This window comes from Arachis stenosperma, chromosome 3, assembly GCF_014773155.1.
Source record: "Arachis stenosperma cultivar V10309 chromosome 3, arast.V10309.gnm1.PFL2, whole genome shotgun sequence".
Lineage (NCBI taxonomy): Eukaryota > Viridiplantae > Streptophyta > Magnoliopsida > Fabales > Fabaceae > Arachis > Arachis stenosperma.
The window spans coordinates 6,173,039-6,188,243 of NC_080379.1; the positions used below are offsets into that span (position 1 = coordinate 6,173,039).

General features: G+C 34.8%; 3 protein-coding genes across 5 annotated transcripts; 1 reads left to right on the forward strand and 2 right to left on the reverse strand.

Moving 5' to 3' along the window:
• Positions 1 to 2,250: 2,250 nt before the first annotated feature.
• Positions 2,251 to 5,023, reverse strand: LOC130965312 (thaumatin-like protein 1b). Of its 2 annotated transcripts, XM_057890071.1 has the most exons (4): positions 4,734 to 5,023; positions 3,885 to 4,593; positions 3,015 to 3,118; positions 2,251 to 2,897 (listed from the first exon to the last, which is right to left on the reverse strand). In XM_057890071.1, exons 1-4 carry the CDS (start codon positions 4,792 to 4,794, stop codon positions 2,890 to 2,892), a joined length of 882 nt encoding a protein of 293 aa, XP_057746054.1. In that variant the 5' UTR covers positions 4,795 to 5,023; the 3' UTR covers positions 2,251 to 2,889. The 2 variants fall into 2 exon arrangements, with proteins under 2 accessions (XP_057746054.1, XP_057746053.1); XM_057890070.1 differs by having other exon boundaries at positions 2,252 to 3,118; positions 4,734 to 5,022.
• Positions 5,024 to 5,385: 362 nt separating this feature from the next.
• Positions 5,386 to 6,980, reverse strand: LOC130965268 (uncharacterized protein At2g29880-like). 2 transcript variants are annotated; one of them, XM_057890008.1, is made up of 4 exons: positions 6,847 to 6,980; positions 6,240 to 6,643; positions 6,077 to 6,149; positions 5,386 to 6,006 (listed from the first exon to the last, which is right to left on the reverse strand). In XM_057890008.1, exons 2-4 carry the CDS (start codon positions 6,570 to 6,572, stop codon positions 5,516 to 5,518), a joined length of 897 nt encoding a protein of 298 aa, XP_057745991.1. In that variant the 5' UTR covers positions 6,573 to 6,643; positions 6,847 to 6,980; the 3' UTR covers positions 5,386 to 5,515. The 2 variants fall into 2 exon arrangements, with proteins under 2 accessions (XP_057745991.1, XP_057745990.1); XM_057890007.1 differs by having other exon boundaries at positions 6,240 to 6,646; positions 6,847 to 6,854.
• Positions 6,981 to 11,988: 5,008 nt separating this feature from the next.
• On the forward strand, positions 11,989 to 14,252 carry LOC130969302 (auxin transporter-like protein 5). Its single transcript, XM_057894963.1, has 4 exons — positions 11,989 to 12,699; positions 12,780 to 12,877; positions 12,959 to 13,424; positions 13,754 to 14,252. Exons 1-4 carry the CDS (start codon positions 12,052 to 12,054, stop codon positions 14,039 to 14,041), a joined length of 1,500 nt encoding a protein of 499 aa, XP_057750946.1. The 5' UTR covers positions 11,989 to 12,051; the 3' UTR covers positions 14,042 to 14,252.
• The last annotated feature ends 953 nt before the right edge of the window (positions 14,253 to 15,205 follow it).

Here is a 15,205-nt window from a genome sequence, read left to right on the forward strand (position 1 = left end):
GAATGAGATAATATTCAAATTGTCCTCTTAAATAATGTTGTGATAATTGGCACGTGGATAATTATAGTGAAGTGCTAGGTAAACAATGATCATCTTAAATAATATGAACAACTATCAATCAAATAAAAACATATTATACTTCTAAATTAACTATATAAATTTTAATATTAAAATAATCATCCGTATACATAGTAAAATGAATATCAAATATATCTATTATTCACATTATTTAATATTTTTATTGTCTATCTATACTTTTCTATAGCATTATTATCTATATTAGCATGTCATGTGTCATTAACAAATATATCATCTTTTTATTTCACATAGTTGAATATTATTTTGACACGTGACGCTGAGTGTTTACCTTAGTATATCATATTAGTATAGTGTTAAACAAAAATTATTAAAAAGGTTAACGAAAATTATAAAATAAAATTTTATAATCTAAATTGAGACAATTAAAATTTTAATAATTAATTAAAATTTAAAACAAATTTTAAGAACCAATTTAAATATTAATTCCAATTGAATTGCTACTCAAATATTCAATATTATTTACAATGTTTCAAATTGCACATCGTTCAATTGATGTCATTCACGAGATAAGTTTGGTTAAGTTGGAATACACTATAACACAATGATGTAAGATCCATGAATATTAATATATTATCATGTAGAATGATAATTAAACTTGTATTATGATAATAGAATAATGTTTCTTGTTAAATATGAAAGGGTGAAGATTTGGTCATACATCTTTCCGTATAGATGAAACTAGAAAGGAGTAAGAAATAAGCGATTCTTTAAAAATTGCACATAATTAGCGATAGGACGGAATAGTCATAAGAATATTATTAAGCGAGCGAGGGATGTTATAAGAATATGAGTTTATAAAGTCCTTATGTTATTAGTATGTAGCCCTTTTGGAATGAAGGAATCAGTCTCAGGATTTTTTATTTTAATATGGAAGAGTGGAGAGAATTTTACGTTAATATTACAAAAAATAGAATTTTACAGTATTATGGGGACGCTGCTCTGTGTAAGCACAATACGTAGAACACGTATTGTACTGATAATACGCAGACTGTGTATTTACAATACGCAGACTGTGTATTGTAATTTAATATTAAAATAATACAATACGCAGTCTGTGTATTGTCTTTATAAATTAAAAAATATTAATCTGACAATTCATACTCTACGAATTCTATAACCCTCATAATTTTGTAAAATACTATAACTTCCAATATTAAAAGATTACATCAATTTTTATCCAATATTCAAAAAAATTAACCTCAGTCTCAACCAGAGAACAAAATATTTAGTCAATTAATGTAATGTAGCACAGTCAACCTTTATTCAAATTTTCATAATAATATATTAAAATTAAGTTCATTATTGCATAACATTAGATTAGTCTAAAGAAATACTATCTCCTTTTTTGGGACAAGTTATACCCTAACACACAAATACCCCTTTCCCTCCCCATGGGTTCTATAGTATAACCACAAGAAATACTATCTCTTGATAATTGATGTTTTTTAACAATGAAATAAAAAATATCATTGGGCTGAATAAAACTTTCAAACAAAAATGTTTTGCTACTGCCACGATCCATTTAACAAGGGTACAATTTATTTTAGTTGTCATGAAATGGATTTTTTTAGTAAAATAATTTGATTTTACAAGAGAGAAAATATAGGGAGTCAATAAAATATTTGTACAATGTTCACAATAGAGATTTAGAAAGTATTAGAGATATAACCATTAGTGTTATCTTTTTTCATCAGAGATGAGTGGTTTCATGACCTGAGATATTTATTATCCTTAGTACTCGGATGGTTATTCTGGATAGTATGTGTGATGTTCATTTTGTAACTCAATAGGCCATTGTACACTTAGACCATTGACTCCCTAGTAGTACTCTTTACAAAATCATTACGTTCAAAACAAAAATCAGCTTCATCGAATTATAACTCAAATGGTATAGTCTCTTCATCTTCACCTTGAGGTCTCGGATTTGAATCTCTCACTCCTAACTTAAAAAAAAAATTCAACTGCCAAATCAACCACTATGTATTTGTATATAAATATATGTTATTTAACTCATTTTCAATATATATTTTATATTTTAACATATATATATTTTATATAAATGACTAATTTAGCTGTTGATTTTAGTTTTTAATATTTTTTTGGTGATTTTCTGGTATATAGTTTTTTAATATATTCTCTCCCCAAAAGTTGTGTTTTTTTAAGTCATTTACTCATTTATCTATGATCCATTAGATATATACTAATGGGGCCATGCTTTTCGGACCAAAGAATGGGCCACACTTTAAGACTAGCATGAAGACCCGTGTAACATGATAAGTCCATTGCTCCCATAACCCAAAAAGTAATGCAAACATTATTTCCCATTCCTCCAGTATGGGCATTGGTGGAAACTTTTAACAATGATACATTGATACTCATGCAAATCCATTGGCTTCAAGCGTTTCTATCGTATAAATTTAAAATTTAATACTGATCGAAGAACTCTGCACAAAACATCAATCCATAAACTTCAATGTACACAGTACTTTGTTGTAGTTATATAAAGTCTGAAGTACCATAGAGCCTCTCATAACTTGCAAAATCCGACTCCAGAGTACTACTACTTGGAAACTCTTGAAGCCTCTCTCATCATAAAAATCGGAATAGAGGATATTGCAATGTTAACGTCAAAGAAACGATATGACATAAAAAAGTTAAAAGAAATTTACAATGTTTCCTACATCATATCCTTCAAGTCCTGCATGATTGAGTGGAATCAGCACCAGCCATTTGATACTTTAATGAAGATTGAAGAGCTCTTACAGTTGGTAGAACTAAGATTGAGCCTCACTATCTGCCTGAATTGTCCATGCAAAAGGGAAGTCATCATAAGGCATGTAAACAAGGGCAGAAGAGGAAAAATGCCACCGCGATGGCCACAACATAAGCTACAATACTCTGTGTTCGGGTCGGACCTGAGGATGAAGAACTGCCAGAGTGTGGCCTTGATAAGTACATCATAGTTTTGTTTACCAGAGGAAGCGGCGCGCCATCTTTTCTTGCTCCAAGCACCTTTTGGCTGTTCAAGTCGAAACAAAGTACATGGCACATGTTAGATCCATCCAAAACATGACACTTAAAAGCCGAAGAAAACTAGCTATGGATGCAGTGGCAATTTTGCCACATTATGCACTACTTAGAAGAAGACAAGTCTAACTGTCTAAAGTATGTGAAATATTGAGTGTGCATACCCTTTTGGTTCCATTTTATGATTTGGTGTTAGAATAAGAATCATCAGAATCCAAAACACCAAAAAAGTTTTAGGAAGCATGACCACTTCTAAGCATATGGAATTATGAATAACTTGTTTGTTCACATTGGTTCAGAGATCAAATTATAAATGTAATTAGAAAAACAGCTGACTAATTATGAAACATTGGAAATGATTGAAATTACCAAATTCCAATTAAGTATATGATGATTAATTTAGTATATTCGAGAACATAGCACAAAGGAAAAAGCTCACCCAACCAATCCATGAATGGACCCTCAACTTTAGACCACAAAACATGGAGTCAATTATCTACGACATGGACAACGAAACATTGGAAAAAGAAAATACCAAAAAATAATCCAACCTTCAATAAGCTTCCACACCAATCATGCACTAAAAACATAAAGAATTGCCCAGTTGCCTCACTCACAATTATCAACTAACGCACCTTAGGAATATAATAATACTAATATACACCAATATTTCGACAGACACACTAAAATATGAATATAACTATCACTATGACTATATACTATATGGTCAAAAGAGTAATTTTGACTGAGAAAAATACCTGGTGTAAGGCAAAGGGCAGAAAATGATTAAGTAATTAGCGGAAGCACACGTGTAAGTGCTGGTTTTGTCATCATACGCGTAGCTATACGCGCGTGGGCAAGCGTGTTTGAAGTAAAGCGAGTAAGCCGAAGGGCCACACGTGTCAGGCGTAGAGTAAGCCTCACTGCAACAATACCTTGGGTCCCCAAACGCCTCACACGCGCTTCTGCACGCGACCCCACCACCTCTACCACTTTTAGTTCCATTCCCACGCGCCACTCTCAGATCTGAAGGACACGCACCGTTCAAGTCCACCAGGCACCCGGTGGCGCTGCACCCTCCTCTCGTCCCTCCCTGAGCCACGATCAGCATCGGAAGGTTGTAACCGTCGACCAGGCTCACGTCATAGAAGTCAAGCCCGTCAGCTCCGTTGAGAGTGAACTCCGCCAATGTTGCCGGCGGCTTTGCTCCGCCGCCACCACACTCCACCTTGCCGGAGCCACAGTCTGCGGTGACGCACGAGAACTTTCCGTCGGAGTCTTGGCCGCAGAGTGTCCTTGCCCAAATCCGACCCGACCAGGACCTTGGGATGGTGATTGTCCTCGATCTTCCGGCGCTGAGGAGAAAGCCGGTGGTCGGTAGCGGCGGCGAGGTGGCGCCGGAGAGAAGCCCCGGCCATATTGGGTGGCGGCACTTGTTAATAATCCTGAACGACGCTGATTGTACCTCTGCAAAAAGAGAAAGAACGAATTTTGAAGAAAACAGGCCTTATTAACTGCAAAAAGATAGGTTTTTTTAAATCTTTAGTTCGAGTTTCCGAGTATTTTTTGTTTGGGTTTTGAAGAATGGGAAGAACGAGTATTGTTACCTGAGAAGAAAGAGAATGCGAAGAAGACGATGATAGTGAGAAAGAGGACAAGGCGACCCATTGGGAGGGATGGAAGATTGGCTTAGTTTAACAGCAAAGATCAAAGCTTTGATTTCATCAGATCACAGAATTTCACTTTATTTTCTGTGTGTCAATCAAGTTGAGTGGTGTTTTGGTTCTTTATTTTTGCTTTTTTTTTTTCTTGCTTGTGTAATTTTCGGGTTTCTGTTTGCTGACTCACTTCACTGTTTCTTAGCTGAGTTAGCTCCAATAATAATAGTCTTTACCGCCAAAAAAAAAAAGAAAAAAAAATCCTTTCTATTCTTTTTGATTTTGCTAACCTTTATCTTGAGTAACCACTAACCACTAAACACTAGCCACAGGTACTACTATTTATAGAACGGAACTATGCCACTTACACCCCATTGCCAACTTTTCCTTATTTTCCTTCTATTACTGAATTTCTTATATTAATAGCATTAGAAGGTAGCACTTTTTAGAAAGAAATTAGATTTGCTTTGATAAAAGAAGCTTAACTGTCTGTCAGTAGTAACCAATAAGCAAGGGACCCAATGCTAGAGTGTTCCTGGTTCCAAGATTTTGCATGTTGTTATAACTTGTGCTTTAAAAAGAGAAGTGGTCTCTTCCGATAAATCATAAATTAGTCATAGCAAATATGATCCCAAGTGTATAAAGAATGCATAGGGTAAATATTAATCTCAGAAGAATAGAATTTTTTGTTGAAATATGATTGTCTAATTCTGCCAAATCGACTATCAATGTTACTGCTCTGAGTGCCATAAAGACCTTAACCAAGTTAAACGTCTAGGCCCTTTTATAGTCATGAAAGCAATGGCGTTCTTGTCATCTTTAAGAGCATTAACAGCCTTTGCAAACTCAAACTCATCCAACTCCTCCAATTTCTGCAATTCCACCAAGCAGTTCTTATACATTGCTGCATTGGCTTCATTTCTCTGCTTGGCTTTGCAGTTAGCTGCTGTAAAAACCTCATACAACACGTTCTCTATAGTTTCGCCAAATTTGCAGTGTGCTCTTTTCTTGCGAAATGATTCGCTTGGACTAACAAATTTGTTCTTCTTGATTCGCAGGTCGTTGATCCGGATTATTGAATCAGAATCAAGCGTGCAATCAATTACTTGTGTTGGAAGATTACATGGTTCTGAAGACCGGACCGTTTCTGTGTAGCTATTTCCTTCTTCTGCTGTAGCTATTGCTCCACTTGGAAAATGAGCTTTTGGAGTGCCTCTTTCCCCTGCATTCAACAAGCCATAACTTGTTATAGAATTCCACAAACACCATAGATAAATTGATCATGGCTTCACCTTCAAATATGATTGCCATCTGTTTATACAGAGGGAAGCTCTTGCGCCGAAAAGGTCTAGCTTCACATCTTACCTAAAAGTAACAGACAAAACATAACACCAAAATTTGATACATAAACTTAGATATGCCTAGAAGAATGAAGATACTTAGTTAGTTAGTTACCATAATATAACTGTCCCAAACTTTATCATCAGCCACAACCATGTGCCTAGTTTCATCCCAGGCAAATTCCTTGTGACTAAGTAGTGTTTTGACAACACCATAATCTTTCTTCATAACATTGTATCGATTCTTGATTTGATTCTCTTCCAAGTTCAAGCAAAACTTCTTGTTGAAATCCCATGTGACAGCCTTAATCACTTCATTCTTAAATTCATTGTAAGCTGTTCTTCCATTCTTGTGCTGCTCTGTGAGGAGTTCCACCAAGTATGCGTCGCGAGTCGGCGTCCATTCCGCCTTCGATCGGCCTAGAAATCCATCTTGTCCGGCTGACATTTTTGTCTGGGATAGGAGGTTTAGTGGTTTACAGTTTTTCAGCACATTAATATAAAGCCTCCAATCACTTCCTTCTTTGTTTTTGTGGCATAGTCAAGGAACATTGATAGATCACAAACGATAAGTCTCAAAATCATATCTATCCTTATGCAGTAGACTAAGATTCAAATTTCAACTCAAAGGCTCAAATAATCATATGTATAATTCAAAAGCAAACGCATATGACATTTATGTAATGAATGATTAATCACTAGCTAGCTAGCAAAATAAGTACCTGAAAGTAGTCAATTCTTATATTGTATTTTTGTAGCAAGAAATCAAGAATGGACCTCAAGAATAAACTGTGACAATCCAACACCAAAAGCTCATAATAATGCTATGCTTAATAACAAGAGAAACCTTTCATGACCAAAATGACAGAATCAGCTGCATAATAACCATTAACCAAGTTATATATATACTGACATCTGTCTGCTTCTGGTTTGACCCTTTATGCCACGTGTCATGCCAACAAAACAAAATCAGATATGGGCTTTCTTGGGATAAAATAAATTAAACTGCAACATTAGTTCATAGCCACTGGCTTTTATAGTGGGCTTGATCTCTGATTGGCCCAACATAAAGATTTTGGCTAAAAGTTGGGCCAAACAAATAGTGGGCCTCAAATATTTTTAGTATATACTACCAAAAAAAAGTGGTAGTAGCAGTTAATGTAATTAATGTCAAAAGTGTCAAAGTGAGTGTGTACACTACAAGTGATGATTTGAAGGAATATGTAAGAATGACAAGATGAATAAAGTGGCTGAAAATGATACAGAATATTTGGTTGGATCTTCACAGTGCAAAAGAAGGGACTAAAGTGATGCAAAAAGGTTTATTGTGAAAATGATAGGATTCTTTTGGTCACAGGGGAAGGCCCCAGCATGGAGGCAATAAATATGAGCCTCCTTATGAGCTATGATGGTGTTTGTGGAGAAATCATAACATCAAAAGCAATTATAAAACATACACATTTGCATCTTTGCAAAATAATTAAGGTTGACTAAAGTTGCATCAGCAACTATTAATTGGTGCAAAAACTAAGGACCCCCCAACACACACACCTCATGAACTTGAATCAAATTCACTAAGTCAATGCAGGTTTTGGGCTGTCCCATGCCTACCCAAAAGCCTAAAGATCCAAGACCCACAAAAATATCACAGCAAGAAAGGAGATATTATAATGTGTTTTAACCTTTTTAATCATTAAAGAACATATAGTCCTAACGGTCAATTTTATTTTCTCAAGTGTTTAAGCATGCATAATTGCATATCAAGATATAATATAGTTTCATAGTTTTTCCTATTATTCATAGTGTTTTAAATTTGACAATCAATTTTGAACTGTATGCTATTTGGTGGATGATTATATATTGTATGATCACATTATTGCCACACTAATATAATCAGACAGAGTTGTTGTCATCAATAGTATTCTCTACAACTTTTATCCGAATTGAGAAAGAATATATATCCCTTTGAAAAATCATTGGTCTTTATAAGTTTTTGACTTGTTCATTCTCAAGATCTCTCTAGGAGTTTCACACTTTCATCACCAACTAAATTAAACAGCATAACATGCTACCAACTTTAGCAGGCAAAATGGATATCCATGTTGTTTCTTGATTCCGACAGATACAACACAAGCATGCATAGTTTAAGACTTGAAAAATCTTGTTTGTCTCTAAAAACTATATCTATATCATTCCATTGAAATCACACAATGCAACTTTCTGTTTTTCATCCATGGTCCCCTACCTTAATTAAGGACAGTGATATGGCCCAAGGAAAAACACCATGTTGAAACTAGCATGCCTTATCATAAAGTTCATTTTGGTCCAAAGTTTTTATTTGAAAAACAAAAAAGAAAAGAAAAGAAAACAGTTATTCCTTGTTTGCAATGTCCATAATAGATCACCAATCAGCAACCCCCTTTGTTGGTTAATTAATTAGCTCCAAACAAAAATTGAATTTTGTTGTTTTTCAATTAATTAATTAAGGCCTTATTGTTCATATGATTGGCTCTGTCGTAAACATGAAGCAAACTATTTCATTTCATAAAATATACACTATTCTTGGAAATCGGCTATGTAAGTAAAAACTCATAAGTAGTGATAAGAAGTAATAATAATTGATTCAGAAAATGGGGAATTTGGCCTTAGCCTTGAACATCATTTTGCTTCGGAATTGGTTAAAAACGTGCACAACACACTGAATGTGGCTAATTATGTAGACTCCCACGTTAACCACCACTTCACCTGACAATGAAGGTTGCTACAAATTCATGCTATCCAAAATTAAAAACATTAAAAAGGTACACTTGTCCCATATATACATATATAGCTATATTAACACTAATGAGCAAAACAGCAAAGTGCAAATTAAAGGGTGTTTGATTAATTATTGATGCAAGGAATTTTCATTAGAGCAAATTAAACCACACACAATGTAGCAATGGAAATGAAGGTGGTCAAGGAGACAGAAGCTACAGAGAATGTTTCTGGTCCCAGTGACTATAGAAAATTATTATGACCAACATTCTTCATGAATATGTTTTGCTATGCCAAAACAATTTTACTTCTTTTGTGGATATTATTCAATTTAATTTAATGTAATTATTATTATAATGATTTATATATATTTTGGTTATAGTATGGTATGATCAAGACCACGCACTACTACTAGCACTAGTAGCTAGGTAAAAATGATTTTCTTATTAACATTGATAAAAGAGACAAACTCATCATGGTTTACCATCATGAGAAGAAGGAGAATAATCAGTGATCTCTTTAGCCAACTCACTCAAATTCTTTTCTATAAAGGACAAATTTCAAGGCTGGTAAAGCGGTAATACCATAGTAACTTTTTTCTTGCTGAGTTGTTTGGACCACAGTCAGAAAATTTCAGGACAATGAAATTGAAAACGAGGGGTGAAAGAAAATGCAACACTTTTTTCATTTTCACCTACTATTGGAAATGTGCTGTAATTTTCTACGTAGCCTTTAAAGGCCTAAAAATGCATTTGCCGAATAAATGCGTGACACAACTCAAACAAAGTTTTGGCTCTTTTTATTTGTTTTATTAGACAGGAAAAATATAAAAAATAGAAAAAGAAAAAGTAGCAATGTAGCAAAATAAAAAAATAGAAAAATAATTGAGATAGTATAGCTTTCTTATTGGAAGAAGATGGGGGAAAAAACAAAGAGAATCTAGAGGTTTATATTTGAGAAAATAAATAGAATATTATTTGTTGTTTCAAGGAGAAGACATTAGAGAATATTAGGGATACCAAGGAAAATCATGATAAATATTAAAAATTGGGGAGGTGCATCTGGGCAAGGGCACATGATCTAACAATTCTACCAATGTTTTGTCTATGTATTTGTCCTAGTTCAATCCCCTAAGCCCATTACATTATTTAGAGTGTTATACATATACATATACATTGCATAGAATATTCAAGAATAAAGAAGAATAATAAGTGATTGTGAGGTTATTATATGTGGAAAATAAAAAAAAAAAGTAGAAATAAATATAAGATTTATTTGGTATTTACTATGTGTATGGAAATGCAAATGGGAATAAGGTGAGTTTGAAATTGTTGGCCATGTGATAAAAGCAGCTTTGTTGGAGTTGCAAAGCGACCACGCCCGTTTGGCTGCAATCATGTGGTCTACTATCTTATTATTTCCCTCTTCACTCCTTCTCTTAGCTTCCTTATTTTTCTTAATAATTTAATCTTTTTACCTTGTTCTTCATCAACAAATCTATACTATATATCATGTGCCGTGTTATATCTTCTGTTTTCCACATGCCAACACCATATATAATTAAACACAGCTAAATATGTCAAGCTATGTATGTATACATTAAATTAAAAGTTTAAAACTATGTAGCTAGTTAGAAGTTTATTGAAGGTAGATTCAACTTTGGCAAATGTAAAAGCATTCAAATTGGTCAAGCTACCTCGAGTCTTGAAGCAAGGACAAAAACTACTATATAGTGTTTGTTAATTGAGTTGTATAAATAAATCGTATAATATTCATACCGACTCTGGTATGTTGCAGTAGGTATATAATAAAGAATGGCAAATTGAGGGAAATACATACAATAGAATAGAATAGTGAAGATGATTTGATTTTATTAGGTTAATTAAGTGGGAATTCACAGGATTATGATGATCATTATGCTCGGGAAGCGAGGCACCCCGCTCGTGCGGACAAGCCAATCACGCTCCCTAAAATATGCAATTTTATGTTAGGGCCTTTTAATTCATATTTCAAGCAAGTTAAATAAACTTATACTTATATACTAATGACAAAGAAGCTAACCAAACCAAGAGTTGTAATTACCATAAAGGGGCTCCATAACCAAGGGATTTCATCCAATGGCACCAACCTAGCTTTTTACGGCTAAAAAATTTTGATATGGAAGTAAGATGAGTGATATACTTTAACATGGTAATTGTTGGTGTTTTTTAAAATTGTGGGAGTACACAAATCGGACCCTCCGATTTGTGTTTAAAAGTTGAAAAAAATTCAGAGTACACAAATCGGACCCTCCGATTTGTGTTAAAAAGTTGAAAAAACTCAGAGTACACAACTCGGACCATGCGAGTTCTTTGATCATGAAATTTTGCTTCACAAATCGCGTGGTCCGATTTGCAGGTGATGGAAATTGAAATCTAAAACGTAGAATTCGGACCCTCCGTTTTTCTTGTTCTGGGTAATTCACAACTCGCAGGGTCCGAGTTCTGCTTCCTCTAATCCCACAACGAGGTAAAGCACCCCTCCAACCCATACGCGAGTCTAACACGTTCTTTGCTTCCATATTCAAATTAATTAGTGGCTTTTTACATAAAATTACATTACATTATATATTGGAATAATATGAACCGAATAGTATCTCATATGAAAATATTTTTACCAAAACAGGTTGCTGTTTTAAATTGACAGATTAAGATGATAAATAAATGTATGGAAATTTATATTTTAAATAAATAAATTTTTAAAAAAATATTAATAAAATTTTTAAGATACTAAATATAAAGATATTATTTTAAATTAATTTCTATAATTAAAATAAAAAAATTAATTTAAACTAACTTGTTTGTATTTATTATTTTAAAAAATTTTATTAATATTTTTGAAAAATTAATTTATCCTAAATGTATATTTTTAAGATTTTATTTCTCACTCTACTCAAATTATTATTTGTATTTTGTAATTAAAAAAAAGAAATGGAAAAAAGAAAGTGGATTTGACTCGATTCCCAAGAATAGAGTGTCTCTTTTCTCTCTTCCTTTTAGTGTTGTGTGGTGTATATATATAGCGCCATCGACACAAGTCTTTTCCAAATCTCATCTCATCATCAATCACACACCACAACCACTTTCTTAGCTTCCACACCAAGAAGAAGAAGAAGAAGAAACTGCATAAAAATGGCATCGTCATCAGATAAGGTGGTGGAAACAGTAATAGCGGGTAACTACGTAGAAATGGAAAGCGAAGGAGGGAAAGGAAAAGACATGAAAAGCAGGGTATCAAGCCTGTTATGGCACGGCGGTTCAGTGTACGACGCATGGTTCAGCTGCGCATCAAACCAAGTAGCACAAGTGCTTCTAACATTGCCATACTCCTTCTCTCAGCTAGGCATGGCGTCCGGCATAGCATTCCAACTTCTGTACGGTTTGCTAGGTAGCTGGACGGCGTACCTGATAAGCATACTGTACGTAGAATACAGAACTCGAAAAGAGAGAGAGAAGGTGAACTTCAGGAACCACGTGATCCAGTGGTTCGAGGTTCTTGATGGACTCCTGGGGAAGCACTGGAGGAACGTGGGTTTGGCGTTTAACTGCACGTTTCTTCTGTTTGGATCTGTTATCCAACTCATCGCCTGTGCCAGCAACATCTATTACATCAACGATAATCTTGATAAGAGGACTTGGACTTATATCTTCGGCGCTTGCTGTGCCACCACCGTCTTCATTCCTTCTTTTCATAACTACCGAATCTGGTCTTTCTTGGGTCTTCTTATGACCACTTACACTGCCTGGTATCTCACCGTTGCTTCTCTCCTTCACGGCCAGGTGTGTATTCTTTCTTCTTTATTATACATACATACATATGTATTCTTGTACGTATTAATTAATAATGATGGATGGAGTAGGTGGAAGGAGTTAAGCATTCCGGTCCGACCAAGTTGGTTTTGTATTTTACGGGGGCCACAAACATTCTCTACACCTTCGGGGGACATGCTGTTACTGTGTAAGACACATACATGATTCATTATTATTTATTTCTGTATACCCGAAAATGCCCCTGGTTTGAATGGTTTGTTGTGTACAGAGAGATAATGCACGCAATGTGGAAGCCACAGAAGTTCAAGAGCATATACTTAGTGGCAACAATATATGTGCTGACATTGACGCTTCCATCGGCGGCAGCAGTGTATTGGGCGTTCGGGGACATGCTTCTGAACCACTCAAACGCATTTGCTCTGCTGCCAAGATCCCCATTCAGGGACATGGCTGTCATTTTGATGCTTATCCACCAGTTCATAACATTTGGGTTTGCATGCACCCCGTTATACTTTGTGTGGGAGAAAGCAATTGGAATGCATGAATGCAAGAGCCTGTGCAAGCGTGCACTAGTGAGGCTGCCTGTTGTGATTCCCATATGGTTCTTGGCCATCATATTCCCCTTCTTTGGCCCCATCAACTCCACCGTTGGATCTCTCCTTGTTAGCTTCACTGTTTACATCATCCCTGCCCTTGCTCACATCTTCACCTTCAAATCATCCTCTGCCCGTCAGGTAATAAATATATTCTTACATCAACACAAACACATCTCATCAAAATGCTTCGTATACAATAGAATGGAAAATTTTCAAGTTTACCTTGGTATCAATGTTTCAGTGATTTTTAAATATTGATCTTAATTATAAAAAATATATATAATATATATAATTAAGATAAACGGTTAAAAATGACTAATATAGCAGTACGACGGTAGGTTTAAAAATTTTCCTAACAGAATATTGTACACAGTCCTCAAAACTATTCAAAGACAAGTCACATCATCACAATAGTAGCTATTTTCTTTCTTCTGTTTCTAAAATTATGAATTCAACTTTTTATGCAGAATGCAGTGGAGCAACCTCCCAAGTTTATGGGAAGATGGGTCGGAACCTATGTGATCAATGTGTTTGTGGTAATCTGGGTGCTAGTAGTAGGCTTTGGATTTGGAGGGTGGGCTAGCATGGTCAACTTCATTCACCAGATTGACACTTTTGGACTCTTCACTAAGTGTTACCAGTGCCCTCCACCACCGCTGCCACATCAGCTCAATGCTACCGCCACCGCCACAGCTGCTGCTCCTTCCCCTCACCACCACTCCCTTCCTCCTCTTCATCATCATGGTGGTCACTGATGAGTTGATTGAACTGATTAATCCCAATCAATGGTGGTGCAAGTGCAATGCATGTTATGTAGTACTCCTTGCTAGCTAGCTATAGCTACATTGTTGTTAATTAATTAAGGAGAGATCGATGTGATGACTCAGAGTTCAGTCATGTCCTGCATTTATTATGTATTGGTCATGCCATAATTAAAACAAACACATAATGTATTCTTCTTTTTCACTTAGTTTGTTTACCCCTTCTACCTCTCATCTTACACTACTTTACCACTTTAATTTAATTTCTCATGCTCTCTGCAATTGCTTCATATGAACTAAAAAAAAAATGGAAAAAGACAATCTTAATTTGTGTGGAATAATAATAATGAAAGGTTCAATAACTAAAGTGGGAATCAAAGCAAAGAAAGAAAAGAGAAGTTCTCTCATGATTCATATAATGTATGGCATATATCCTTGGAAATAGAAAAACATAAAAACAATGAATGTGCAGGCTTGAAAATGATTAGAGATGAAACAAAGGTATATAATCGTTCAGCCAGGATAGAGGAATGGTAGTTATTACTGATGAGAGCATCTTTTGCTTTTTTACATGTTTCTCAGACTTTTTTTTCATTGATTCAAAGAGTAGCATATGTAAACAGTGATATAGTGTTAGTGTATTACATAGACTTCTGTATATCATCATGAATAATATACATAGCAAAATTAAAGTTGGAAACTAAAGCAAATAAAGGCTGCTGTGTACGAATACTGTACCAATTGACATAACATATAATAAATGTGTCATGTATAGAGTTAGGTAGATGGGAGAATCTAATAATTATTAGGTATCTATCTATCTATCTACCTATCTAGATCCATAGCTCCCTTGAAAAGGGTGGCTGAAAAATACAGTGACAATGCGATCTTATGATATACGTCTAAAGCAAATAGACCTTTCATGCGAGTTCTGAGAACACACAGCAGCTTTTCTTTTTTTTTTTTCAATATGTAACAGGCATGCAATGGAAAAAGAGGGAAAAGAAAGAACAATTGCAATAACAAAGCTTTGAGACTTTTCAGTTAAAAGAATATCTTCTCTCATCAACTTTAATCAGTTCATTTGGATCTACCCCTTTTTTTTTTCTCTCAAGGTAAAAGAGGAGAGCCCTGCTATCAACTTTGGAGACAAGCTTT

Bases quoted from the DNA above. Each gene is read 5' to 3' on its own strand.
- LOC130965312 (XM_057890070.1), bottom strand. From the start codon at position 4,794: ATGGGTCGCCTTGTCCTCTTTCTCACTATCATCGTCTTCTTCGCATTC. The intron at 4,594-4,733 runs GTAACAATACTC...CTCTTTTTGCAG, and splicing joins CGCATTCTCTTTCTTCTCAG to AGGTACAATCAGCGTCGTTC. The intron at 3,119-3,884 runs GTATTTTTCTCA...CGACTTGAACAG, and splicing joins TGCCCTTTGCCTTACACCAG to CCAAAAGGTGCTTGGAGCAA.
- LOC130965268 (XM_057890008.1), bottom strand. From the start codon at position 6,572: ATGTCAGCCGGACAAGATGGATTTCTAGGCCGATCGAAGGCGGAATGG. The intron at 6,150-6,239 runs GTAACTAACTAA...TGTTACTTTTAG, and splicing joins TTTGGGACAGTTATATTATG to GTAAGATGTGAAGCTAGACC. The intron at 6,007-6,076 runs GTGAAGCCATGA...TGTTGAATGCAG, and splicing joins GATGGCAATCATATTTGAAG to GGGAAAGAGGCACTCCAAAA.
- LOC130969302 (XM_057894963.1), top strand. From the start codon at position 12,052: ATGGCATCGTCATCAGATAAGGTGGTGGAAACAGTAATAGCGGGTAAC. The intron at 12,700-12,779 runs GTGTGTATTCTT...TGGATGGAGTAG, and splicing joins CTTCTCTCCTTCACGGCCAG to GTGGAAGGAGTTAAGCATTC. The intron at 13,425-13,753 runs GTAATAAATATA...CTTTTTATGCAG, and splicing joins AATCATCCTCTGCCCGTCAG to AATGCAGTGGAGCAACCTCC.